The 27,057-nt window shown below is 33.2% G+C and overlaps 2 protein-coding genes across 6 annotated transcripts in view; both read left to right on the top strand.

Moving 5' to 3' along the window:
• Positions 1 to 26,858, top strand: part of babo (TGF-beta receptor type-1 babo) — a 65,246-nt gene extending 38,388 nt beyond the window's left edge. For 4 of the 5 annotated variants that reach the window (XM_076531546.1, XM_012281653.2, XM_012281654.2 and 1 more), the window contains exons 4-8: positions 11,699 to 11,917; positions 13,371 to 13,604; positions 15,913 to 16,253; positions 16,708 to 16,947; positions 17,368 to 26,858. In XM_076531546.1, the coding sequence (XP_076387661.1) occupies positions 11,699 to 11,917; positions 13,371 to 13,604; positions 15,913 to 16,253; positions 16,708 to 16,947; positions 17,368 to 17,490 (1,157 nt within the window). In that variant the 3' untranslated portion in view covers positions 17,491 to 26,858. The remainder of the gene's footprint in view (positions 1 to 11,698; positions 11,918 to 13,370; positions 13,605 to 15,912; positions 16,254 to 16,707; positions 16,948 to 17,367) is intronic. The other variant, XM_003701707.3, reaches the window with a different exon arrangement.
• The window catches only part of TpnT (troponin T, skeletal muscle), a 107,795-nt gene that overhangs the window by 23,673 nt on the left and 57,065 nt on the right, over positions 1 to 27,057 (top strand). The window lies entirely within an intron of this gene.

Here is a 27,057-nt window from a genome sequence, read left to right on the forward strand (position 1 = left end):
ATTTGTGACGTCGATCGAGCGAAAATTATCGAAACGTTTTATCGTGGATAGCCGCGGATCGGAGCGATGGTAGCGCACGAATCGATTGTACATATCGTATCGAATAACATGTGTCCCTCCTACGTCTCGTCGCTCGACAAGCTGGATTTCAACGAGCGTATTCCGCCGATGATAACGGACTTTATCGGCGCAGTTTCTACGGAGAGCCCGTAGTTCCGTGATGTCACAGTCGGCCCAAAAGATTGTTTACTATCTGTGTCCGTTTATAGAATGGGAGAGGCTCCGAAACGATAATATGCACCTTGTAAGCGGTTCACGGATAAGATAATACCGAATTTATACGATTGCACTCGGTAATCGTCTCCTATTCGATGTGCAACTTGGCGAACTGTTAACTCTTGGTTATGCTGAGCATTCGCAATTAACTTGTATTTTTTATTTTTCACTTGTAATGTAATAGTGTTTAACGTAGTAGGATATAATAGTTTTCAACATAGTATAATAGTTTTCAATGTGATATAATAGTTTTCAACTTAGTGGACAATAATAGTTTTCAACGTAATATGAATTTTGTTATTCGCAATCGATACTGAAAGAACTCACATATTTGTTAGGACAAGTGTGCACTACGCTTGATAAAAATTTGAAGTTTATTCTAATAAGACAACTGTTGGAGAAGTTTACTTGTTCATTATAGTTATTGTTCAATGCTTGTTACGCTCAAACCCATCACTACTTTCATAAAACTATATATTTCATATTACACGTGTGTAGAAACTATTGTGACGTTTTTATACCATATAATGTATCTAATATGACACGAATTACATATTTTTTGGTATTGTATCCTCATTCAGACACTGCATATTAGAAACCTCGAAATGAACCATACACAAACTATTACAAAAAAGATTTCTGAGAACACATTTAAAATAAAAGTTCATACAAGAGCTCAAACGCTAAAAATTGTTTCTATGCATTTAACTATTAAAGAAATGGTACTGAGAACACAAATAACAATTAAAAAAAAATCCTAATTTGTATGAACTAATACGTTTGATCAATGAGTCCCACATATAGGTTGACCATGTACACCTCAGAGGTTGACTAAGAAAATAGTTGCAGTAACCGGGAAAAAATGTAAATCTAAAGATAAGGTTATGGAAGAAAAATGAACGGGGAGTCAAGAAACTCGGAAACGGTGATAATCGCGCGTTACGCAGCGTGTTAGGGCATTCACGTTCCAGCGCTTACATCATGCTTTACGATTGTATGCGAGTGCACACACTCGCGCGTTAAAATCATAAACATTTTCTGGTAGAGAGCCAGAGAATATCAGGCACTCCCGCCGATGTGTTTTCGCGTTTATCGCGGAGTAGGCGCCTACGTGCGATACGGCAAGGCTTAATTCCGCTTAGCGTTTATCAATAGGCAAATAGATCATAGGAGGCTCGTACGTCAAACAATCGTTCTCGAGAGGCGGATACCGAGCGGAGAAACGCGAGATCGCGGGATTACGAGAGGAATTGCCGCGGTGTTATGTCAAACAATGATCGTTGTTCGAAAGCTTTTAACTGATCCACTAATCTGACGGGGAAACGATTTTCCTTGTGGTCGCCTTGTTGCATGAGTGAAGATGAGCTAATTAACGCTTTTACCGTTCAATTCATGTAAATTATATCATGGTAGAATGTCTGGTGGAAAAATTTCGTTCTTTCCTCGATTAATTTGCCAACATTTTTCTGAAAGCATACTTTGTCTCGAAGCTGCATTCCGTTTGAAAAAATATTAATGAGGTTTTTTAAAAAAACAGTCTATGTTAACGAAGCTTCTTACCTCGGATGAATGAAGGTTTAGAAAAAAGCTGTATCGATATTACTGAAACGTTTTGAAAAAACAGTGTCAATATTAATGAAGTTTTTTAATTGGTTAGACATTCAACTTTTTCAGCATGAAACTTTTTTGCAATCTTTTTTGACACTTATTTGTAACAGAAATTTAAATAAAGTCTATGCTTATGATATGGGAAGATACAAGTTACATTATAGAAAATATAAGTTTATGGATTTTTATAAAAGTTTTATAAAAAAATTTAGAGTTTCGTAAATTAATGTGACACGTAGTGTTAAGTGTGGATTAAATATGGAAATTTTAACAATATCATAAATTGCGTTCATTTCAAAAAGATATGTACACTAGCACACATGAATATGTATATTACCAATTTTCATTTTGCTGCAAATTAAAAAAGTAACTGCAATTATGTGTAAATAACGTTAACGTAGTAAAATAAAACAAACAAATATTTAACTGGTATATCTCATTTACGATGGAAACTTTTGCAAACATCTTATCTAAATACCTCATTTATAAAACTTATCTTTAATACGTTGTACCATATGAAAAATTACTGTAATTAAAAAAAAAAGGAATAAAGTTAATTGTTACTAACTGTAATTGTTATAACACTCATGCCAATGTGAGATAATAAAACGGAAGCTTAAACATGAAAATCATCCGTTCATAAACTTAGTAATTAGAGTTTTTTTCGTAATTAGAGTCCAGTCAATAGAGAATTCTCTGCGCCATTATATAAAAATGCAGTTTTAACAGATCATCGAATAAACCTCTCGAATCGTAAACATTTGCGTTTAATGAAGACATCGAAAAGCCGTTCGGTGTGAAATTGAAAGGCAAGAGCAGTTTGACGTAAAAGCCTTGGAACGTCATTCGGTTTCATTTCATGCAACAACGGTGCATCGTCGGATGCGTCGTTATATGAATTCTTATTACGGAAACGACGTTGTAAAAACGTTGTGATATCAGTGAAACAGGAGAATCGTCTCGAGCTGAGTAGCACACACTTGTCTAAATTGAATCGTTTTCAACGAATGAAAAATATTTCACCATTTACCTGCAGTTCGATTCGGAGATTCGTTATGGGTCATTCCACGCCAAATCGATCACTTTTGGAAGTCACCATCTCCGATTTTGCTCTAATCGAAATATGTTGCAGTCCATGTGAAATTAGGAGGGGTTTAAGTCATCATTTTGCCGGTTTCGAATTTGTTAATGAATGACAAGCCGTCAAAGTTTGCAATTTTTGCCCGTTTTGGCGAAAATGGGGTCCACTTGAGAATTTTTTTCTCAGAAACTACTGAACCGATTTAGCTACATTTTTTTTTGTTTTATTCGTGAAGGTTTGGGCTATTTTAAAATATTTTTTTTAACTTTGTCAATTTGTTATAAAATGTTGAAAAATTTAAACAAATTCTTTTTTTGCGTTTTTCTCAATGAGGGGCGTAAAGGGTTAAAATTTAAAAAAAATATGTTCATATTCTTTGAAGCTTCCCCTTTAAAATGAGCCCTTCAGAACGATGGAGCCTCGAAAATTGACGTCTCTACAAGCTGGAAAAGGACTCGGGGTACTCAGGTTTCAGGAAGGCGAGTCGCGCATTCAGCTATTATGATCGGTTGTTTTACATCACTGGCCTCAAAACTATACAAGGAGACTTCGTACGCGATTAAATGACTCTGTTGGTACCTAGCAAAGTATATTAGTACTTACTTCTGACGAATCACACATTTTTTAATCATAACTTCATTCATAGATATTAGTTTGTATATTTATTGTTTATATTTTAAAAAAGGCATCATTACTTGATAGAATCCGCGAAAAAGTGATGATTTCTTTCTATCGCAATAGGATAACAGTGGGTTGTGATCAAAAGTATGGAAAGTATTGTGTGTGGTTGGAAAAAATTTAATGACAGTTAGTTCATACACTAAGTACGGAGCCATCACTATCGTACGAGCAAGTCCTACTTTATTTTCTTTATTTGATAATGACGCAAAGCTGAGAAAACTTTTAGACCCTGTTATTATTAATGCTGTTGCCAAAGGAGCTTATAAATAATCGGTATATTTAATATATTCATTTTGTGTTACATAATTAAATGCTATGTTTGAAAAAGATGATTCTGCCCATTCAAATAAATCTTTAGGAGTGAGAAATGAATTTTTTCTAACAATCTTTGTAAGCTAACGTACATTGCAAGTTTTTTAGTGCTCCCTTCAATAGGGTAGTATGGCCCCTCTATCGTGAGTAGTTGTACAAGAATGCCATTTTGCAAAAACACCGAAATCACTTAAATGAATAGTTGAATTAATAAAACTCTTTTTGCTTTCATATTGCGTAGCTATCTCGAGAGATATGTTTTCTACAGCCTAATGACTTTTACTCTCTTATTATTTTCAAACCGATAACCAAACAAATAGTTCACGCTTATATCACTTTAGGATTAAATCTAACATAACTATAAGTGTATTATTGGCCAAGAGTGAGTACTAATATACATTACTAGGTCATTTAGTCGTATACGAAGTCTTGTCGTATTGTTTCGAGACCGGTGGATATAAAAACCGATCATAATAACAGAGCACACGACTCACCTACCTGAAATCGGGGTACCCCGCGTCCTTTTCCAGCTTGTAGAGACGTCAATTTTCGAGGCTCCATCGTTCTGAAGGGCTCATTTTAAAGGGGAAGCTTCAAAGAATATGAACATATTTTTTTTAAATTTTAACCCTTTACGCCCCTCATTGAGAAAAACGCAAAAAAAGAATTTGTTTAAATTTTTCAACATTTTATAACAAATTGACAAAGTTAAAAAAAATATTTTAAAATAGCCCAAACCTTCACGAATAAAACAAAAAAAAATGTAGCTAAATCGGTTCAGTAGTTTCTGAGAAAAAAATTCTCAAGTGGACCCCATTTTCGCCAAAACGGGCAAAAATTGCAAACTTTGACGGCTTGTCATTCATTAACAAATTCGAAACCGGCAAAATGATGACTTAAACCCCCCCTAATTTCACATGCACTACAACATATTTCGATTAGAGCAAAATCGGAGATGGTGACTTCCAAAAGTGATCGATTTGGCGTGGAATGACCCTTATACAAATTTCATTTAACCAGGTAATAAAAACAGGAATAAAATTCACTTTATTCGTCTGCATTTATGAAGTATGTGAATCTTCATTTGGTACAATCATTTAGTACAATCAGTTTAATATATGAAATTAGAGTATAAATTTTAAGTTGCAAAATTTAAAGATGTATTAGATATTGCAAGAAGATATATTGCAGATCTATATTGCAAAGATAATGGCTTTGTACTAAATTAAAAAGGGAAAACTTTGTATAAGATGATACAGCCAATAGATTTTAATTTTGAAAATGATTTTATCTTCAAAGAATTTCTGTTTCATTATACCATTACAATATTATTATTTCTAAAGACATCGTTGACGTTCTCATTAATTATATATAAATTTATACGTTGAATACTATTTTTCTCGTCGTACCAAAAAGTAGCTGCAATATTCAAGTATTTGTTAGCTCCAGTCCTCCTACATTTATTAATTGCTACAATACTCAAGCTGCATTTATCGATAGTTTTCAGCCATTCATACAAATTGTATTTACTGGAAGTACAAGTTCAATATTTAATAAAAAATTTCCTTTATACTCATACAAGTTCATAATGAATCTATAGAATATTTGCTTATGGAATGTTTTCGTAACCAAGATTGAAAAGCGTAGTAAATTGCACAATCTCCCAAAAATCAATTAGTTTGTTTCGACGTTGCAAAGCGAACGAGAAACGCGTTGATATTGTTGTTGGTAAACGTTGGACACATAAATACGATAGTGATGTGAAAGCAGAGAACAGGGAGGGAAACGGTATGCAGGAATAAAATGGACGACAGCTCGATGTTGTATTGAGTAACGAGGCGTATTCGCACGGTATTGACGGAGGGATGATGGAACGTATCGAAAGCGGTATCCATCGATTATACGGGCTCTGTTAAATCCGGGGGATAGATGTCTGGTTATTGATGCGTGCTTTCACTGCAACGATTTGTTTCCATACTCCTTTTAATAACGTTGATAACGAGTGCTATTTTTCAATATTCACGCTTGGTAAATGGACACTTAAGACTATTACTCATGACGGTCTTATCAATTTTTATAAATACTTCACTTACTTTTAGAAATTTTTAATTTTTAATTTAAGTTAATTTTAGTAAATTTACTGTTTAAGTTTAGAGAACTGATGTTTATGGATATTTTTGTTAATGAACTTTAAACACAATATGGCGGTGTTATAAATAGGTATAGATTCTCTATTCACTGTTAGAAATTTTGTACAATTTAAAGTAATGAAACAGTGGCTGATGTTTGTGGACATTTTTGTAAATGGATTTTTAATACAATATGACGGTATTATAAATAATGATAGATACTCTATTCACTGTTAGAAATTTTATACACTTTAAATTAATAAAACAGTGGTTGATGTTTATGTAAATGAACGTTTTTGTAAATGAACTTTAAACATAATATGTCAGTATTATAAATAGTTATAGATACTCTATTTACTGTCAGAAATTTTGTACAGTTTAAATGAATAAAATAGTAACTTGTGATAAAATAGTAACTTAGTGACATTTTTATAAATGAACTTTTAACAAAATAATTCATGACGATATTTTAGCTATACTCTATTTTTATTTCTTAGAAATTCTATATAGTTTAAATGAAAACAGTGGCTTGTGCTATTTACAGATATTTTTATAAACTTCAAACATATTTATAAACAGTTATATTCTCCTCTTAGCTCCAAGAAATTTTATACAGTTTAATAGAACAGTGGCTCGTGCTATTACTGGATATACCAGTAAATGGACACTTCAGACAACAATTCTTGAACAGCTATAAATGCTACGTCTACTGTTAGAACTTTTATACAATTGAAAGAGCTGCAGTCGTAAATTAATGGAACTATCAAATGTGTCGATATTTGGACTCATTTTTAAGATCTATTCTCATCGGCTATCAAGTGTTGAAATAATCCACGTTCGCGTAATGTTAGACCCAATTCACGCTATTGATCCGCTCATGGTTCGCTAGCAGTACATTTACGATTCATTTTAAATCCGATCATGATCCGCTCTCAGTTCAATTGAATATTCTATTCTATACAACCGACCTGTGGTGAGTAGATCATTCGTAATTTACCTGTTTGGAAATTTCATTATTATAAATTTTATTATTTACAAATTTCTTGTGTACAGAATTTGTAGTTTTCTGTTTGTTTGAATTTTCTGTATTTTTATTTTTATAAATTTCTCTAACTTTTCTTTTTAGTTTGTCAATGTTTAAACATTTATATTTTCAAATTTATAAATTCTACAAATGTTGGTCATTTGGAAATTGAAGAAGTTGAACAATTTTACAAATGATCGTAAAAGAATGCTGCTGAAATTGAATGCAGTTAAAAAATGTGATTTTGAAGTTAAAAAATGTAGACATCAGAGAATTCGATTATTCAAAATTTCTTTATCTTTTACTCAATAAATTCTTGACATTTAAAATCTCTAAAATTGTGCAACTTTCAGCTCAGGTAATTTTCAAATTACCAAAATTGGAAGCTGTAAGAAATTGGAACTTTCAAGCCATAAAAATGTGCAGTGTCCAAAATAACTTTGAACATACAAAAATTTGAACCTTCACATTTCCAAATTTCCAAGTCATCAAATTACTAATATTCTACTCATCACCGACGTAAACAATAAAATATTCAATCAAACTACCAGTGGATCACAAACGAATTAAGAACAGTTTATAAGTGGATCAAGAAAGGATCACGAGTGGATCGATAACTCGTTTTACATTCTCGTGTGCGATCGCACGCTTCTCATCGAAACCCAAAAAACTGCATGACGCGAAAAATCATCGAATTCCGATTTCATTAACTAACATTGCAAGTCAGCAAGGTATATTCTTCCCAATTTTGATTGGGTATCACCTGGACATACAATCATTCCATCGTGATCGTCTCTCATCGAATTCCTCTTGGGGAAACAATTTGGTTGGTGTCTTATCGCGAACTGCTGTATGGATGGTTCCGTGATTGATTCGATTCCTCGGATATTTGTTTTTCACGGCAATGTCCACTCCCTCGTAATCTTTCCAATTTCCACCGCGAGATAATTGGATCATTCAAAATTCAATTTCTTTTTTCTTTATATGCCTCGACGACAGCACCAATGGATATGTATACGTATATCACAAATAACAGCGTGTTTTTAACCCGTTAATACCTGGTATTTGCTCAGTTTATTTTGTTCCTGTTATAGATAATGTTTATAGTTGCAAATTGTTAGAAAGTGGGTGACTTGAATTAGTACTTCTGCATATGTGGTATTGTGATATATATGTGTGTGGTTCTCCTACATTTCAAATTTTTAATTTGCAAATTTTTTAATTGTTGGGTTTCTAGATTTTTGAGGTTGTGAGTTTGTAATTTTTAGAATTCTCAAATTTCCAACTTCCACTAGTTCCCAAATTCTCAAATTTCCAACTTCCACCAGTTCCCAAATTTCTACATTCCGAAATTCTTAAATTTCCAACTTCCACCAGTTCCCAAATTTCTACATTCCCAAATTCTCAAATTTCCAAATTTCTACATTTCCAAGTTCCAAATTTCCGAATTTCTCTAGTTCCCAAATTCCAAATCTCCGAATTTTTCTAGTTTCCAAATTTCTACATTCCCAAATTTTAAATTTCCAAATTTCTACATTTCCAAATTCTCAAATTTCCAAGTTCCACTAGTTCCCAAATTTCTACATTCCCAAATTCTCAAATTTCCAAGTTCCACTAGTTCCCAAATTTCTACATTCCCAAATTCTCAAATTTCCAAATTTCTACATTTCCAAATTCCAAATTTCCGAATTTTTCTAGTTCCCAAATTCCAAATCTCCGAATTTTTGTAGTTTCCAAATTTCTACATTCCCAAATTTCAAATTTCCGAATTTCTGTATTCCCAAATTCTCAAATTTTCCGTATCTCTCCACTCCCCAAATTTCAAAATTTTTAAATTCTCAAAATCTCAGATTATCAACTCTTCAACTCCTAAAATTCCCAAATTCCCAAATCCCCAAATTTCTCAACATGTTCCTCTTCTCTTGAAGCTTCCAAATGTTCAAGTACAAAAATTTTAGACTACTCCAGCACACCTAAACAGCATAAAAATTCCTCTTACTACAATATTCATCTTATATCACAAAACTAAATTTCTCTTCAAACTTCCAAATTTCAAGTACAAAAATTTGAGACTACTCCAGCACACCTAAACAAACTCAAACTTCATACCACAACATTCATCTTATATCACAAAACCACAAGTATTACAGTGCTAACTTAAATTACACAATAAAAGCCATATAACGTTCGAAAAATTACATACAAAATTAATTACACAAATGAAGCACAATTCATTTTCGAGTTCCGGGAATTAATGGGTTAACGTGTGGTGTTTCGAGGAATAACCAATTAACAGCATCCGCCTGAAGGATCTCATCTTCTGCCATGCTTGACGATCAAAGCGCAGGTAAGTCAAGTTGCACCGAGATGTCTCGATCAGAAGGATCCCGAGATCACGAAAGGCCTTGTATCCTTGAGGCACGATGACTCATGCACCAGGTTGCATCAACTGTGTACTTTCAGCTGATTGGACAGGTAACCGAGATAGCTGATTTTTCGGTGATCGATCAAATGATGGAAGAGGCTGATCATCGAGATACCGTTTTCTTTTACTCGCAAACATGTACGGTGCTTGTTTGTTTTCTTTTTCAAAGGTTCGCAAATCGAATATTTTTGATCGTTTTGTTTAGTCATCCTTGAGGAATGATACGAAAATGATCCTCCATGGTGATTTAAACCGGACGCGACATATGGCGGCAAAATTCAAATCTAGATAAAATTCTTATCGATTTTATGCGAGATTTTTAGCTTGTTAAGGTAATTGGTTTAATTTGTGATAAAATGAAATAAATATTTCTTATCTTGAATGCTAAAATTTTGTTACAATTTCTTGATGCATATGTTACTTTAACATATGTGAGTTATTTCTTTTTGATCTTCAAAAATAAAGCAACTTTTAAAGCAAATATTTTTAAAGTAAAATTAAAGTTAAATTGCTATTGTAACAAAGTCTCAGTATTTGATACTGTATCCACAAAATTATTTTATTTTACTAGAAAAATTCTTTACACAAGTACTATCAAAGCCATAAGGAATTGAACTGATGTTAAAATTTATTCGACTTTTCATTAAATCGATAAGAATTTTTTAATAAAAACTCTCCATGAATTTTGCCCTTTAGTCGTTAATCTACCAATTAGAACATTATAGTTTAATAAAAATTGCAAGCACGATTTCCATCATTCTGGAGTTATTTTTGAAAACTGAAAGAAGAGTTTGTCCTTGTTCCTGGTCCCACTGACCCGTTCGCACTGAACCCTAACTCGCATGTGCCTGTCGATTTGCAACGCTAATATCACGCATGTATTTCGTCTGTTTGTCATTTAGCATGTCTTTTTTTTGCAAAGGTTTACACTGTGCATCTGCGTTACGCCAGCTTCGCCAGATTATTATCCTTCGATCTTCCGTCGAAGTTTCGCTTCGCTGGCTTTTCCGATCGCTCGGGGAAACGTGTTACGTTCGATCGATTCGATTTGCTCGAACTACTTCGAACACCTCGAATCTATTCCGCGTGAAATATCACCACGGTAGTTTAATTCGTTTCAGAACCGTTAATCCTTTCTCTGTTGTAAAATCGACACAGAATAGCTTATAATTCTTCGCTTCAAATTGAATCGTGTCTGATCGAAATCCGATCAGAATATGCTCTTACATGCTCTTTCATTATGAATATATTTATAAAAGTATGTAAACCTTGTATATATTTGGTGATGTATACATTTACACTTTTTAATGTGTACACATAAATGTATTATACATAATTATATTATACTTTGTTTATGTATAATGATCTATGTAGAACATGTCATCCATATGTGTATACATATACATATGTATATATTTGTATGTCTCAAAACAAATGTATGGTTTGTGGAATTATTGTAATTTATATGGTTGAATTTTTGAAACATGTCATTCACATGTTTATACATACACATATGTATATATGTGCATATGTGTATACACATATGTATATGTATGTCTTCAAACATATGTATCATTTGTTGCACTTTTGCAATTCATATGGTTGAATTTTTGAAACACGTCATCCATATGTTTATACATACACATATGTGTATATGTGTATATGTATACACATATGCATGTGTATATGTGTATACACATATGTATATGTATGTCTTCAAACATATATATGGTTTGTTAAATTTTTGGAATTCATATGGTTGAATTTTTTAAACATGTCCTATGTTTATACGTACATGTCATATGTGTATACATGTATGTGTGTATGTCTCAAACCATATGAATGACACGTTCCATATAATTACAGTACTGCCAGTTTAAAAAGTCGAAAATTATGTTTGTAATTAATTTATAATTTTATCTTTGAATTTTATAACTAACATAATTTATAACTATATTCATAAAGATCTAACAAATATAACTTGAGGCATCTGTAACTTGAGGAACTGATTAAAGCTAATGCATGGAACGCATATGAGATTTTGAACAGTGAAAGGTAAACAAGTATATAAATAAGAGAAGCTAGTTAATATGAACGTTTCCCTGGGTGATCAGATATATTATTGTCAGAATAAAGTGTAATGGTTGATTTGTTACCAAAAGTGCAACCGATTGGCGATGACGCGACATGGGTCACTTGGAAAATGGCCTTGACGATCGCGATGCCAATATGCGCGATCTGTGTGGTTGTCATGGTCATCTATCATGTGTACATAACCAAACCACCGACCCCACCTGATCCCGACGACTCGGATCGACCCATTCTGGATGGTGTTACCATCAGGGACATGCTGGAGAAGACAACCAGTGGAAGTGGCTCAGGTAGGTCAAAATAGAGTTCGTTATAAATTCCTTCTGGCGAACCCTTTTGTCATAAATAAATGATATTATGCGTTCTATATATGTATGAGTCTGCGGAAATCGTGTAATCTGAAGATTGCGGATTTCATAGATTACGTGATTTATTTACACTTTGCGGACCTTGATCATAAGCGCATAATCAGTCGTGTAATAAGCAAATGAATATTACTGGTAATTTGAATTTATCTTGCGTTCTACTTTTAATAGATTGTTCAGGAAGTTCTTGATGATTAATACAGATTACTTCTAATTAAGATAAAGAATTTTGATCTACAAAGTGGATGAGATAATTCTTAGGAAAACAGACTGTCGATAACATATATTTTTTAAAAAATTGTCAAAAGATTGATTAATTATCAAATACACTGAATGCTCATATTAAATACTAACATCTAAAATTACATTCAAATGTCAAATAACAATATCTGACACCTGAAATGCAAATCTTAAATAATATCTAAGAACCCAAATGCAAATGTTAAAATAGTAACATCTAAAAAATTGAATAGTGATGTGTAAAATAATAATTGCAAGCTTTATGTAATATTTCTTATGAAAAAAGATAGAAACGTTACACAGTAATATTTAACGAATGTATGCAGTTTTTCTGAACTGTCTATGCATATATTTTATAGCATAAAAAAGGGAAACTTGTTATTCTAAGAGTTAATAAGATTCGTAATTTTCTTTACTTTATGATTGATTGCGACGTGGCAAAAGGGTTAATGAACGAGAATTCTATACGTTTCCTTTTTTTTAACACATTGTATTCAAGTTTGAATAAGAGCATTGTGTGCAGAGAAATCAAAATTTGATTTATTTATAAAATTATACTCAGACATAAATTTGTATCAATACTTGTACCTGTACATTTAAATTTCCATCTCCTTAACTTCTCTAAAATTAAAAAATCTTCATATTCCTCATAAATTATACCATTACAATCTTGAAAGTCTATTCGAATAATAATATAATAAAAAATAGATAAATTTGAAGGAATCAGAAGAATGTGTCTCAGGTATCAGAAAATGTATCGTAAGTGTAATAAATAACCCTCTTATATTTCATCCCTTATTTGTCTTTGTACTTCACTGTTAGTCTGAAAGCAACTGATCCATAAACCTAGCACACATCACATTAAACATGTGAGAAAATATTATAAATGCCTCAGTATGACACTATTTCTATACTATATTTCTATACAACAAAATTTCTTTTACATCTACCTTGAACTTACTATCTATAAAAATATGAAATTGTATCGCAAACTCAGAATTAACGACAGTTAATCGCACACAATGTGTTAAAACGTTCTAACTCGTTCACGCCAACCACCGAGTGTTAGTTAAGTGTACAGGAGTCATCTTCAATCATACTGAAATTCGTGTTCTTCAATGCCCATCCCTCTCTCAAGTAGGCCTGCCGCTCCTGGTACAGCGGAGCATAGCCCGCCAGATTCAGCTGGTGGAGACGATCGGAAAGGGTCGCTTCGGCGAAGTCTGGCGTGGTCGTTGGAGGGGTGAAAATGTCGCTGTCAAGATCTTCAGCTCTCGGGAGGAGAGGTCTTGGTTCAGGGAGGTTGAAATTTATCAGACGGTGATGCTGAGGCACGACAATATCCTCGGGTTTATCGCTGCCGATAACAAAGGTACGTAACCGCTGCACGCACGCGTGCGCATTTTTTTATCTGCCGATTAAATTCTACCCTTAGAACGCGACTTGAATTATCACAACTTAACGGCTCAGAATCTTTTAGCATCACCTTCGAATTCTGACAAATTGAAAACGAGGTTAAACTTCTTTCTTACTATCTTGTGGATCAGATTTTTTATTCATACATTTTGAGCTTGAAACCCGACTTGAATTTTCAAAACTTATGTCAAGAATTTTTTATATATTCATAGAGTGCAAACATGTTTTTTATTCATACCTTAACTATTTGTATAAATTTTGTTCTAACATGTACAAAAATAAAATATGATGTTAATTAAATATTTAGTTAGATAATTATGTTATTGTATATAATCTGACCACATATCTCATAATTAGATCGTTAGTTTGTCTTATTATTTGCTACCTATTAAAATTGTTATTTCAAGCTGTTATTCAAAGACAAAACAGCTAATAGACAAATCTTAGAATAGTGGTTATGCCATCACGACACGAATCGTTATAGAATGTCCTTTTGTTCGAAGAGTGCCCTAAATAATATTAATAGGTGACTGTGTTAAGCATACACGATGACCCATTTCAGTCTATAAATGTCGAGCTCGAAGGAATATATTACGGAATCGATGACATTGTTTCAGAGGTGTTTCCAGTTTTGTTCTGACATTTAGTTTAGTCTTTGTTAAGACACCGGGGTATTTGTACATTAAACTTCATTGTTACTGTTTCATCTACTTCCATTCATTGTATCGTACTGAATTCAAACTTGAATTTGAAAACTTCATAGCTGTGAAGTACAGGATGGTTCAAAATAAGTGGCAATTTTTAATACCATTAGTTATTCCGGAATTTTGATATTTTGCATATAAAAATTCTTTAAATAATTAGAAATAAATTTTTCCTGATAAAAGTCAGTTACTGTATTTTTACTCTCTTATTTAGCTTTGTTTGTTAATTAAATTTGTTGAAGTATTTTGCAGTAATTTTGATGTATAATGCGACCAATATTTTGCAGGTAAAATTTGCACAAGATTTTACATCTACACGAAGCTAATAAAAACAATTCTATAAAAAATGAAATTTTATAAAAAGTGCAACATGAAAATTAATTCTACATTGTCAAATATTTTGAAGCAGCCTATTCTCCAAATAATTCCTCGTAAAAGAACATTCAAAATCACTAGATCCAGTATGAACAATCAACTCCGTTATTGATCTCTTAATCCATTAAATCTGATACGAGGTTTTATCATGTTTACGTTCATGTTCAATATTTGTTGCATTCTATTGACAGCTTTATGTCATATTGTATACTCACTCGTTGAAACATCAAATAAAAGCAGAAAATCCATTACGAAATAGTCGATTGCGATACCTCGTGCTTTTTTTTGCAACGTGCATCGATAACACATATTTCTTCAGGCTTGTGAATACCGACTACGCAGTTTGATATCTCTTTTATAATCTGACTGGCCAACGGTCATTTTCAGATTGCAAACTTTTTACTCCATTCAACAAAATATCGTTGATATTATTCAATCAACATAAACAATTTTTTTTCAAGACTCTTCTTCCTTGATTGTGAGAATCTAGTATATGGAAATTTAGAAATGTGGGAACATTGAGATTGATGGGATTTGGGGTTATAAGGATCTGGGGATGTAAGGGTGTAGGAAGCAGAATATATGGGGATCAAGAGATTTGGGAATATAAGAAGTTAAAGTATAGAGATTTGGGGTATGGTGATTTAGGAATATAGGAATAGGGAAATTTTGGGGACCGGGAGAATTTATCGATCTGTGTGGAAATTTGGAGACGTAATGAATTTGTGAGTGTGGAGTCCTAGGGGTGTAGGAATTTATGACTATAGGGGATGTACCAATGTAGAAATTTTGAAATGTAGAAATCTGGAGATGTAGATATCTCAGACTCTAGGAATCTAAGAACCTAAGAATTTAGAAGCTTAGGGATTTAGAAACCTAGGAACCTAGAAACCTAGAAATTTAGGAATCTAAGAATCTAAAAATCTTCAAATCTAAAAATCTTCAAATCTAAAAACCTTCAAATCTAAAAATCTAGAAATCTAGTATTACACCTCCTGTAACATACACAAACATACATCTTTTATTTCCACAAAAAAAATTTCACCTTTTCACATTTCCTTACTTACTTCATCAATTAAATTAAATCAGATTTTCCCATTATCATTCTCGAAATAAAGAAGTCAAGAAATGTAGTCTCTCGGGTACAGTAATCGTAACACCGTTCTATTATTTTCCTGTTCTCAGATAACGGCACCTGGACCCAGTTGTGGCTGATCACGGATTATCACGAGAAAGGTTCGCTGTTCGATTATTTGAACGTATCGACTGTGGACACGAACGGTATGATCCGAATGGCCTTGTCGATCACTACGGGGTTAGCGCATCTCCACATGGAAATCGTCGGTACACAAGGCAAGCCAGCCATCGCTCACAGGGATTTGAAGTCAAAAAATATCCTCGTGAAGACGAATGGTACATGCGCCATAGGTGATCTTGGATTGGCCGTCAGGCATGACGTGAGAACAAACACCGTCGATATTCAACTGAACAATCGGGTCGGCACCAAGCGATATATGGCACCCGAGGTATTCTTTAATAAAAATACCTCTCATATAACTCGATTCACATTCTGTTCGCACATTAAATATTTTATCAATTGTAAACTGAAAACATAACACATTTGTGTTCTTGATGTAACATTTATAAAACATCATTACATTTTTCTCATCGTTTTTTCTTCTCTAAAATGATTGTAAATTTTCTAAGATAATAATGTTATTATATTTTGAAAGTTTTCTGTGACGTACACAGTCGATGTAAAAATCTGACAATGAGTTAAGAGATGATAGACGTGAAGAGTTAACATTGTAGGCAAGGTTAACATTGTTAGATAAAATTTGATAGTAATTGCATCTCCATTATTAATATTCGATTTCCAACAAGAGAAGAAGAAACTACAGAGGCTATACTCGCGATCTGCTTTGAAGGAAGTCCCTCCTCGAGAACAGCCTTCTGACGAATTGTTGCTTCTGCTTTCAGGTTCTCGAAGAGACGGTAAACATGAACCACTTTGAATCCTTCAAGAGGGCTGACGTGTACGCTCTCGGGCTGATCCTCTGGGAGATCGCCAGGCGATGTAACGTCGGCGGGATTCACGACGAATATCAGTTACCGTTTTACGACCTGGTGCCTTCCGATCCAACGATCGAAGAGATGCGTAAAGTTGTATGCACCGATAGGCAGAGGCCCTCGATACCGAATCGGTGGCAGTCCATCGAGGTAAAATCATACGCCGCTCAATTATGATCTCATTTTGCTTAAAACAATCATAGACTCTTTTAAACTTGAGTTATTTTTAGTTAACAAAAATGACTACCTTTCATTAATTTTTATTTTTTAAATATCTGGATGTATGTTTGCAAATTTTCTCCTGATGATTTGTATTTAACTTTAACAAGATTTATTGTTGATTTATTAACTGATGTCTATTTCTGTAAGAACGTGGACAATGTAAGATATAGGAGTATAGAGATGTGGGAATATAAAGATGTAGAAATATAGAAATATAGGAATACATGGATACACATGTAAGATAGAGCTTTGACAAGTGCAGGAATATAAAAATTTAGCAAATTACAATTGCACCTGGATAATTATCAATGAGTTAAATAATAACGAAATACACTTGGATTTTTGCAGGCATTGCAAGTGATGTCAAAGGTGATGAAAGAGTGTTGGTACCACAATGCGGCAGCTAGATTAACCGCGCTTAGGATTAAAAAGTCATTGGCCAATTACGGCGCGATGGAGGACCTAAAGTGAAAAAAAGGAGACGCTTCTGGACACGTCAGTTGTCCCGTTGGTTCGAACGAAGGAGAGAACGAAAGTGCTCGAAACACACTTGTGGACACTCAATTTACCGTAACACTTATCGCAATAAAAACTTTTTAAGTGCCGTGTTACTGCGTGCGAGAAAGAGAGCGAGTCAGAGAGCGAAAGGGAGAGGAAGCGAGTGCGATTGAGAGAGAGTGAGAGAGAGACACTGATCGAAATGAGAATTCTATAGAGAAGCAGAGAGCCTAATGAAAGACTGGTAAAAAAAATCGAGACGACGTTCCTTTAATCGCGTTCACTTCGTCGCGTCGTAATCTAATTTTCATTATCAGCTTGTATACGGCAGAATTATTCTATGCAAGATGAGGTCGTAGTCAGCCACTCGAGGGATGTTTTTCGAAAACGTGAACGAGCAATGACTAACGTGGACAGGGTTGACGGGGATTCTTCAGATCTGATACGGTGACCGCTCGATAAATGCTTGCTGCTTTAATGTATATTAGAGTAATCATATATAGCTCATACTTGTTTACGTATAGGCATGTAGTTTACTCTGTTACTCGTCAAGGAATAAATAGAATATATGTAAACAATGATCCTTTGGTACAGTAAGAATTTAATTGCATCGAGTCAAATCATATTGAATTGAATCACGTCAATTTGAATTTCTTGCGTTTCATCACGTTGAGTCGAACCACGTTAAATTGCATCATGTTGGATCGAATCGCATCAAATTAATACATATTGAGTTGGATCGCATTGAATTGAATCGTGTCAACGTCCTATTCAATTTACTCAAGAACCCTATACTTTCGGAAGAAACAAATTCCAAGCCTCAACCACAGATATTTATCAAACGGTTACCGTATCAAAATTATCAGTTCGTCAATGGATCCATCAAGCTACCAAAAAAGGTATAAAAACGCGCAAAATGAGTTTGGTTAACCGAATGATCGCGCCTGATCACGCGTCACACTGCTACTGTATATTTATTGATAAGGTAACGAAGTATATAAATTTATTATATAGCGACCATTATTGAGTAATATTAACGAATATCGATAAATTTGTATATTAATATATACGTACGTACACACACACATACACACACGAACGCGCGTATAGTTATGTATATTCGTTTTCGGGCTACAAGATTCGCTTAACCAAACTATCATGGACAGCTGTTCATCGAGACAGAATTATTTCGAGATTAATAATTATTATGATTGAATCTTGATGGATCGATCGACGTCTCTCGATTGGATCTTCCTCGCCAGGCGAATTTTTTCCTTTGGTAGGATCGACTAGAGTTACGATAAAGGCCTCCGTGACGGAATAGCTTTTCTATTGTCTACATTTTTCTGTTTCTTCTTTTGTACGTCGTATGCAGATTCGTTACTTTACCGGTGCATGCAGAGACTGGACTTTCTTTTTCGGGAGCATATACCATACACACCGTGTTACAAGAGAAATGCATATCTTTGTTTCTCGTTTTAGCGTTTTGTATAGGGTGTTTCAACAAATCAGTCCTATCAAGTATTTAGAAAACTGTTGATGATACAAATATTTTAAAGAACTGAATAATTTCAAGGGGAGGATTGGATATAAGTAATTTTTTTGTCAATGGACATATAGAAGGCAGCTAATATTTTTTTATATTCAATTGCGTATTTTTAAGTATATTGGTTCTTCTGAATACCCTCTGTAAAAATGTAGTAGTGCACTATGATTAAAAGAATAACAGTTGAGGTATTTTATCATAAACTGCAAGTTGGAATATTAAAAAAGATAAAGTATACCTCAACTTTATCTCAACTAAATTATTTTAATACCATATGAATTATGTACTCTACAAAACAAATTTTTATTTTAAATATTTTTCGATATCATCAGCAGATGTATAAATATTCGATGGACCTGATTTAAAAAATGGAGCACTCTGTATACAGGGTCGAGCGTATCGATTCTGTTCATGTATACAGGGTAGATAGAGGAGCCGAACAATTAATGATTATCAAATATGAATAAACACGCGCATCAGGTGCACGTGAGAAACTATGATTTAAATAGGAACATGAAACAATACTCTTCCTAAAATTTTTTTTTTTTTGAGATCAAACTCTTCCGGTATACTAATTAAGTTTATACTCAAGGTTTTTACAACGAACATATTTTTCCACGATTTTCGATTTCGTTTCTTACACCGGATATACATATACATATATAGTATACACACTGGCGCGTATTATTAGCGTAGACATTAGAGGTGCTGCTATTGATTATCGGTAAATTATCGATACCTCATTGATATTTAACGATGTATTGATAATATTGTTAAGATATTTGCGAGTGAATATTTGTGTGCACGAGAGATTAGGATGTAATGTGTAATTTTATCATTTGGATTTATATATTTATTCGTGTTTATACTTCTATTCTATTTAAACTAATTTTAAACGTAAATAACAAGTTGATTACAATATCCATAATTGATATTTATACTTGAGATAATTAATCACACATTTTTATTTGTTCAGTCAAAAATAATTTTATTCGATATTTAAAATTATTGTAATAAAAGAAACATAGAGAGTAGGATTTAGTATGCTATTTTTAAACCTCATTGCAAAGAAAAAGTTCGAGCGTTTAATACTTATTAATGAACAAAGAATGTTATCAGCACTTATCAGAGACGCAATGAGGAAAATGGCGGCAATCAAACTTAACCATGCGTTGCCTGTCAATCTTTCTATAAATAATTCTCCACAAATTCTATTGATAAATTGAAGCTTGAAATTATGCAAATCAGCTTGTGATAACTGTATGTTTTTCCTGTTAAGGGGATCCAAAAATTTTATTAGCATCTACTTTTAACTGATATATTTATGCATCGCATTAGGTGACGTCAGAAGTTTAAACGATGACAAATAAATTTAAATGACAAAATTACACATGAGTCTTGCTGCAACAGTATCTTAATAGTATTATTGATATATCGAGTTATCGATATCAACATCTCTAGTAGACATACCCAAATGTTTTGCTCAAGACAAAATATTTTTGCGTATTATCGCAATACGCGAGCTGAAGGCGGTGCGTCACGATACGCGGGACTTTCGAAGCGTGTTTCCTTTGTAACACAGGAAGGCTGAAATTGAAGGGTGCTAAGCTCAAGAATGACTGTACTATTTGCGTGCGAGAGAGAATGAAAAATTAAAGAGAGAGCGTGCAAGACAGACTGAACGAGGAAGAGACTAAACGATTAAGCGAAAAGAAAACGAGAGCGAGAGAAATGAAGAATTGATAAAATAAAAAAGTAAATCATTGGAGAAACTATATTTTCGGGAATTTTTTCGTGGATCGATGAAAGGAAACGGGGAGATACGACTGATGAGAACGATGATAAGCTTCGGTCGCGAGCGTCCTCGATCGTCCTCCTTCCATTTTCACGAGTGATATTTTATATGTTTCTTTTAAATTCGAATTTTCGGAAGAGACAAACGAGATCGCTCGTGGTCGTAGCACGCGTTACTTGCGAACACAGAGACGGGTGCATCTGTTGTGAAACGAGTGCAGAGTGCGAGGATGCGTATGGTATGTCTCTCTGCGAAGCTAAACCATGGTTGAAAACTCGAGTCTGCATGGTTCGTTAAATCGGTAATGTTAAAGAAAAAAAGAAAAAAAAAATACAGAAAAAATCAGCGGAGTGCTCGATGATGTATCACGAAAGCGTGAGCACGGAATAACAAAATAGAAGAAGAAGAAGAAGAAATACAATAGAGAAATTACGTAAGAGATAATCAGCAAGAAGAGAAGTGAAACAGAATCTTTGTCATCCAATAGTCAATGTAAAAGTCTGCGAACCTTGCGATTATTAATTGTATAAAAGAACGGAGGGTCCTTCGAACACATAACTGTATTTTTATATTGTTTGTTTTTCTACCAACGACGATTTTTCTCTTCCGTTTTCGAAACACTCAAAACCGTTCGAAACCCAGCTGCGCGATCCTCTTCGCTAGTTGAACGTCGTCGCGGCTTTTCTGCGGATTAAAAGCGTCGTCGACATTCCAGATTAAGTAATACGGGTATACGATGCGAATAAAAATCATTAGCGAGTCATTGAATTAAAGAAATTATTGTACTTGCGTCGCGCAAGATTCTGATTCGTCGTTTATATAAAACGTCACCGACCAAAGAACCAACCGCGTTCCCGTCTCGATATCGCAGACTCTGCAATTCACCAAAAGACTGAGCAATCTATAATATTCGACTATAGTAGGTAACGATTAATAAATATAATCGAGAACTAAAATAGTTGACCGCGGTGTTCACTGTCGAGCATGTTAGTCTTTAGGCGACACGGGATTTGACTCAATATACCAGAATTAATATGCGTTTACATGGAACGAGTATTCAGTTTCGAATAATCAACCAATCTCAGACGTATACGTCTAATACATAACTCTCGACTATTGAGAAGTACTTCTTTCACTATATCGCCCGTGTCGCTATAGAAGACTAGCATACATGACAATGTACCATGTAATACAGCGGCTGTTTTTAACGAACGAATAGTTTCGCCCGGATAAACTCGTGGCGTTTTTCTCGTACATTCCTATTACGACGTAGGTTAATTTATGATACGTACATAAATAATGATGTATAGTTGCTGTGTGTCGATGCGGTTCCGCGGATTCCCTTAGGCAGCAAATTTTACTGTTTGAGTGTCGTGCAGTTGTGCCTTTTTTATATCATTTTGTACTATAACATCCACTAGACTAGACACTCCATTCATTTATCTGAACAAATTAATGCTCAATTCTTATTATAACTTGATATAAATGCTTGTCACTTGAGTGCATTATGAGATCATTGATCTATAAGAAAAGAAAGAATAGAGATACTCTTCTAAGAGTACTTCAACAATAAGACCCTTAGCAATAGAACAAGTATGACATCAAGCTGTAACTTATCAATGCCAAGTGCACATCCGTACTCTACATCACTGACTCACATGACACTCAAATGTTTTTTAGCTACCTGTCCGTGGAACTTCGTCGACGATCACGTCCCGCAGGTGTTTCCATATTACTAGTACAATTTTGTGCCAATAACAGATCGAATGTTAACTAACGCGAGAGACCAGTAACGATAATGTACACACAGAGTACTCACACACGTTCGAGAAAAAATATCTTTCGCTCAGTATCCATCTAACTGAAGTTTTGCTTCTGTAATTCTTAAAGTAGTCTTCTTAAATTATTCTGAAATTATGGGAGACACATCACTGTGTTTACTGGATAAACGATTCCATAAAAATCATGGTTAATACGTTCTTTAATGGATCAATTTTGTATGACTGCCTAATGAAAGAATCATATCTATATGAGAGGAAACTTGATGAATTGTAAAACTTAATGTTAATAATTACTTTTGATAATAATGTTTTATTATGATGTTTAAGATTGAGTGTAATTTGCTAATTGTTCAGAGAAGATCATTTAAAGATTGCCTAGTAAATTTTTAATTCCTTTTTTATATACTCTAATATCAATTATATTATATACTTCTTATACGTGTAATATTGTCTCTTTGTAAAAATTTAATTTCAACACAATTTTCCCCAAATTGATAATAGATGTGAAAACTTAGAAATATAAAAATCTTCCAGTTCTTAAAGAAGCCTAAATTACACCTGACTGTATTCTACTTTATACTGAATGTGTTAACCCAAAGACTCAAAGCAAAAAGATATTTTTTCCTCGTCAACGCGATCATATCTACCGCCGTCTCACAATTCCAAGCGACGAGACGATTACTCTGCGATCGGTGACGTTTTCGATCCAAGGATCACAGTAAGAGGACATCGTGTCACCTGGGTGTCGAAGCACAGCGAACAGTCTGATTCATATCCGACAAAATACCGAACTGCCAAATAATATATTTCACCGCTCTTCTTTACTCCCCTCTTTACCGTTTTTAAGCCCTACTTGTACAAAATGAGAGGAAATATAGCAAAGACGTAACGATAATAGAAGTCGAGGCGTTGCGATAAAATGGTGGCGTGTATACCTGCATCGTATTAGAGAATGCGAGATACCTGTACCTTCGGGACGATGCTCTCCTGGTGTCGTCCGCTTTTATTAGTTTAAAAACTGCGTTTCATCCTTTTGTTTTTTATTTGGTTACGTGTACTAGGTGTTGCGAGCACCGGTTACAGGAGAAAGAATTTATCAAATTCGGGACAAGTTGAATCGTTTCAACGTGACGTTGACGTCGATGGGTTGACTGGCAAAGTGATTTTCTAAGTTGTATAACTTTGTTAATATCTTTATTATTTGGTCTCTATGTTATATCAGGTCTGTTCAAAGAAAGATAATATGAACTCCAGTTTTATTATTGTTAACCATTACCCTGGTTACGTTATGGAAATTAACTTCTTATAAATATATTTTTGGCATTATGTAATTTCTTTAAGAATCAAGGTTGCGTTATGTGATTTTAACAATGAAGGTGTGGTGCGTAGAAAAGAAACAACTGAGAGATTATGTAAAAAGCATACATACATTGGACAAGTCTGTGTTAAGTTACTAGAAACAGAGAGGTATCATTCTTTTACTTTTTAAAAAGCTTAAAATAACATTGTCATATTAACCTTAAAAGAGAAGTATAGCATTGTTGTTTCTTTGATTCTATTTAATCTTTGAACAAGAAGAATAAATTTAATGTTGTACTGACTTTAAAGGACAAAATTATTTTAAAAAGAGAGCATATATTCTAAATGCTCATATTTTATTATCAATGTAGTCTTGTAAATATTTGCATGACACATTGTCATGTAAAAAGTATGATTCTCTAATTCTTCAACTTGATATCACACTAAGCATATCATAGTTATTCTCTTCATTTCTTTCATGTGTCTACACTTATTTAAATATATATTTTTAATCATTCTTACTGTAGTATTAAACTGTTTGATATCATTCAGCAGTTTTAATAATGGTAAATGAAAATGATTTGTCACAAGAAAAAATTTTATTAACAAATCAATTAATGATACTTTCACTTAATCATGATATTGTGAAAATCATTTTGCCATGCAACGCATCAATGTATATTTTAGAATGTTAACTGTAATATTTAAGAGTTCGGGTATATTATCGTTGAAACGATGCAACAGTTCCATAGTTTTCATAGTTACGTTGTGTAACTAGATTACACGTTAATTAGCAATCGCTGATGATTAGATTCGCAAAATAACCCCCTGATTTGCAATCGAGTCGTTTTCAGAGGAATTGGCGTGTATTTAGCGAACGTAGACCCATCATTGCGTCCTTTATCCCTGTGTTACCATTTATTATTAATCTCGAATTTCCTTCTATCTTTCATTTTTATTCTATTTTTTTTCTATATGACAATTTACAAATCATTGTTAAACAATTTTGATCAAGCTTTTGAGATTTTTTTTAGCGTTCCACCCATTTGCACCGAAATTAAAAATGATTTTTATCGTAAAATACTTTATTGTGTTACAAATTTTAAATAACAGAAAAATTTAAAGATAACAATTTTTTATTTGAATAATTTTTTAATCAAAGAATTTTGTATGGGTTTTAAAATATATTATGAGTCATCCATCATTGAAATATTTAATATTTAATTGTGTCGTATTTGAACAAATTTTATTTTAACAAAAAAAAAAATGGAAGAAATACGAATTTATGTTTGTACAATTAAATATCGGTGTAAATGGGTAAACATAACATATATAATCATATGAAAACCTTTTTTGAGATTTATTTTCGTGTGTGAGTAAATTATCCCCCTTTTTAGAGGCAGCCAAAATTTTGATTATGAAATATAATATTCGTAAATGACCATAAAAGGAAGCTTTCATATTTTAGACGCGCTATTCGTTTGTTTGTTTTTTTCTAAAACGAGTACCTACCATTATTATAATTAATTGTAATTATTATAATTATTAATATTATTTTATTATTACTCGATGATTATCGTAGCGACGATCTTTCTGTTTACCGTTTTCCTCTTTTTTTCTAATGTATTATACCCTGTACATAACGGTGTAAATGTTTATCGACGATTTACATAAGATAGAACGAGCACTTGTAATTTTTCGTAACGACGAGTGGGTGGATTGGTGGATGGTGTTTTCCGTTTTCAGTTCCGTGTAACGTATGTTTGTAACAGGCACGCGATTATTAATCTTTTTATTGATCTTTCATCGTGTTCTGATGAATGTGCAGACGTGTTAAGAAAGACAAGAATTTTGTTCCCTGTAGTGGCAGAAAATTTGCAAATTTTTATATTTTTAAACTCTCGCAAATGTAAAGATTTAAAAATTGGGTGCTTTGGAAATTTGGAATTATACAAATTTAGAAACTCCAGGTTTCAATTTTCCAAATTTTTGAACCTTCAAATATTTAAGGTGATTGAGAAAATTTAGAAATTTCCAAATTTCTAAACTTTGAAATTTAATAATTTAAAAATGTTATGGCTTGATAATTTAGAAATTTAGAAATTGCAAAATTACACCACTTATATTGTTATAATATTAATTCTATTGTAATAAATTATATCATTTTATAGGAATGTTTGAAAGAATAAGAAAGAAACAAATTATACAGTTTGCAAAAGTGTTTCTAATTTTTGATATTGTTAAATTGAATTAACAGTGACCTAACTTCATCTTTAATCAATTAATCTATCAAATCAACTGAGTAATGAATATTATAATCATTTTGAATAAATGACACTAAACAAGTTTAGAGTAATAATCTACGCTAAAAACACTTATATCTACACGTCTACATATTCATCATATGATCTTAAAAACTGTTATTTCCCAGTACGAAAAATAATTGTATAACTTATATCAAATTCAAGTATAAGATTGATTTAATCGACCATTGATCATCCACTGTCGCTGTATGATGCGTGCCTGACGGTGTGGGTGAATCTTAATATTGTTAATAGATATACGTACCTAATGTTATTAACGATTAATTAACATTTGATTTGTAATTAACGGGACAATGTAATTCTGGAGGCTCGTCCCGTTGAAGTCGTATTTAAAGGCGATTGTTTATCAGCCTTAAACGTTACCCATTTTTTTACAAAGAAACTTGTTAACCAGCGTAGAATTTTGTAAAAAACGAAAAGTAAAAAAAAGAAAGAGAACTATTCGTCGACGTTTTATGGTCGACGATCTTAATCATAGCTGCGACTTGTGCGAGATTTGAGCTTTTTGAATTACTTGTCCAAGCGGACCCTACTAATAAACGCCATAGTGGTCTGAGAAATAATTGGCTCGAAGAAATTAAATTTACTTTAACAATTGTCTGCCTTATTGCACACCCTTTTAGTTCCTCTGTCTTTGATTAATTTTTATAATTTTAGAAATGTCTGAGAAGTCATTTCTTGGGGAATTTTTGTTAGTTTATGAACAATAAATGAAATTATTACTTAAACTTAAATTATAGTTCTTAACTCAATATTATTATCGAGAGATAATTTTTCATAACTCAAATTTATTAT

This window comes from Megachile rotundata, chromosome 5 (assembly GCF_050947335.1).
Source record: "Megachile rotundata isolate GNS110a chromosome 5, iyMegRotu1, whole genome shotgun sequence".
NCBI classification, from domain to species: domain Eukaryota; kingdom Metazoa; phylum Arthropoda; class Insecta; order Hymenoptera; family Megachilidae; genus Megachile; species Megachile rotundata.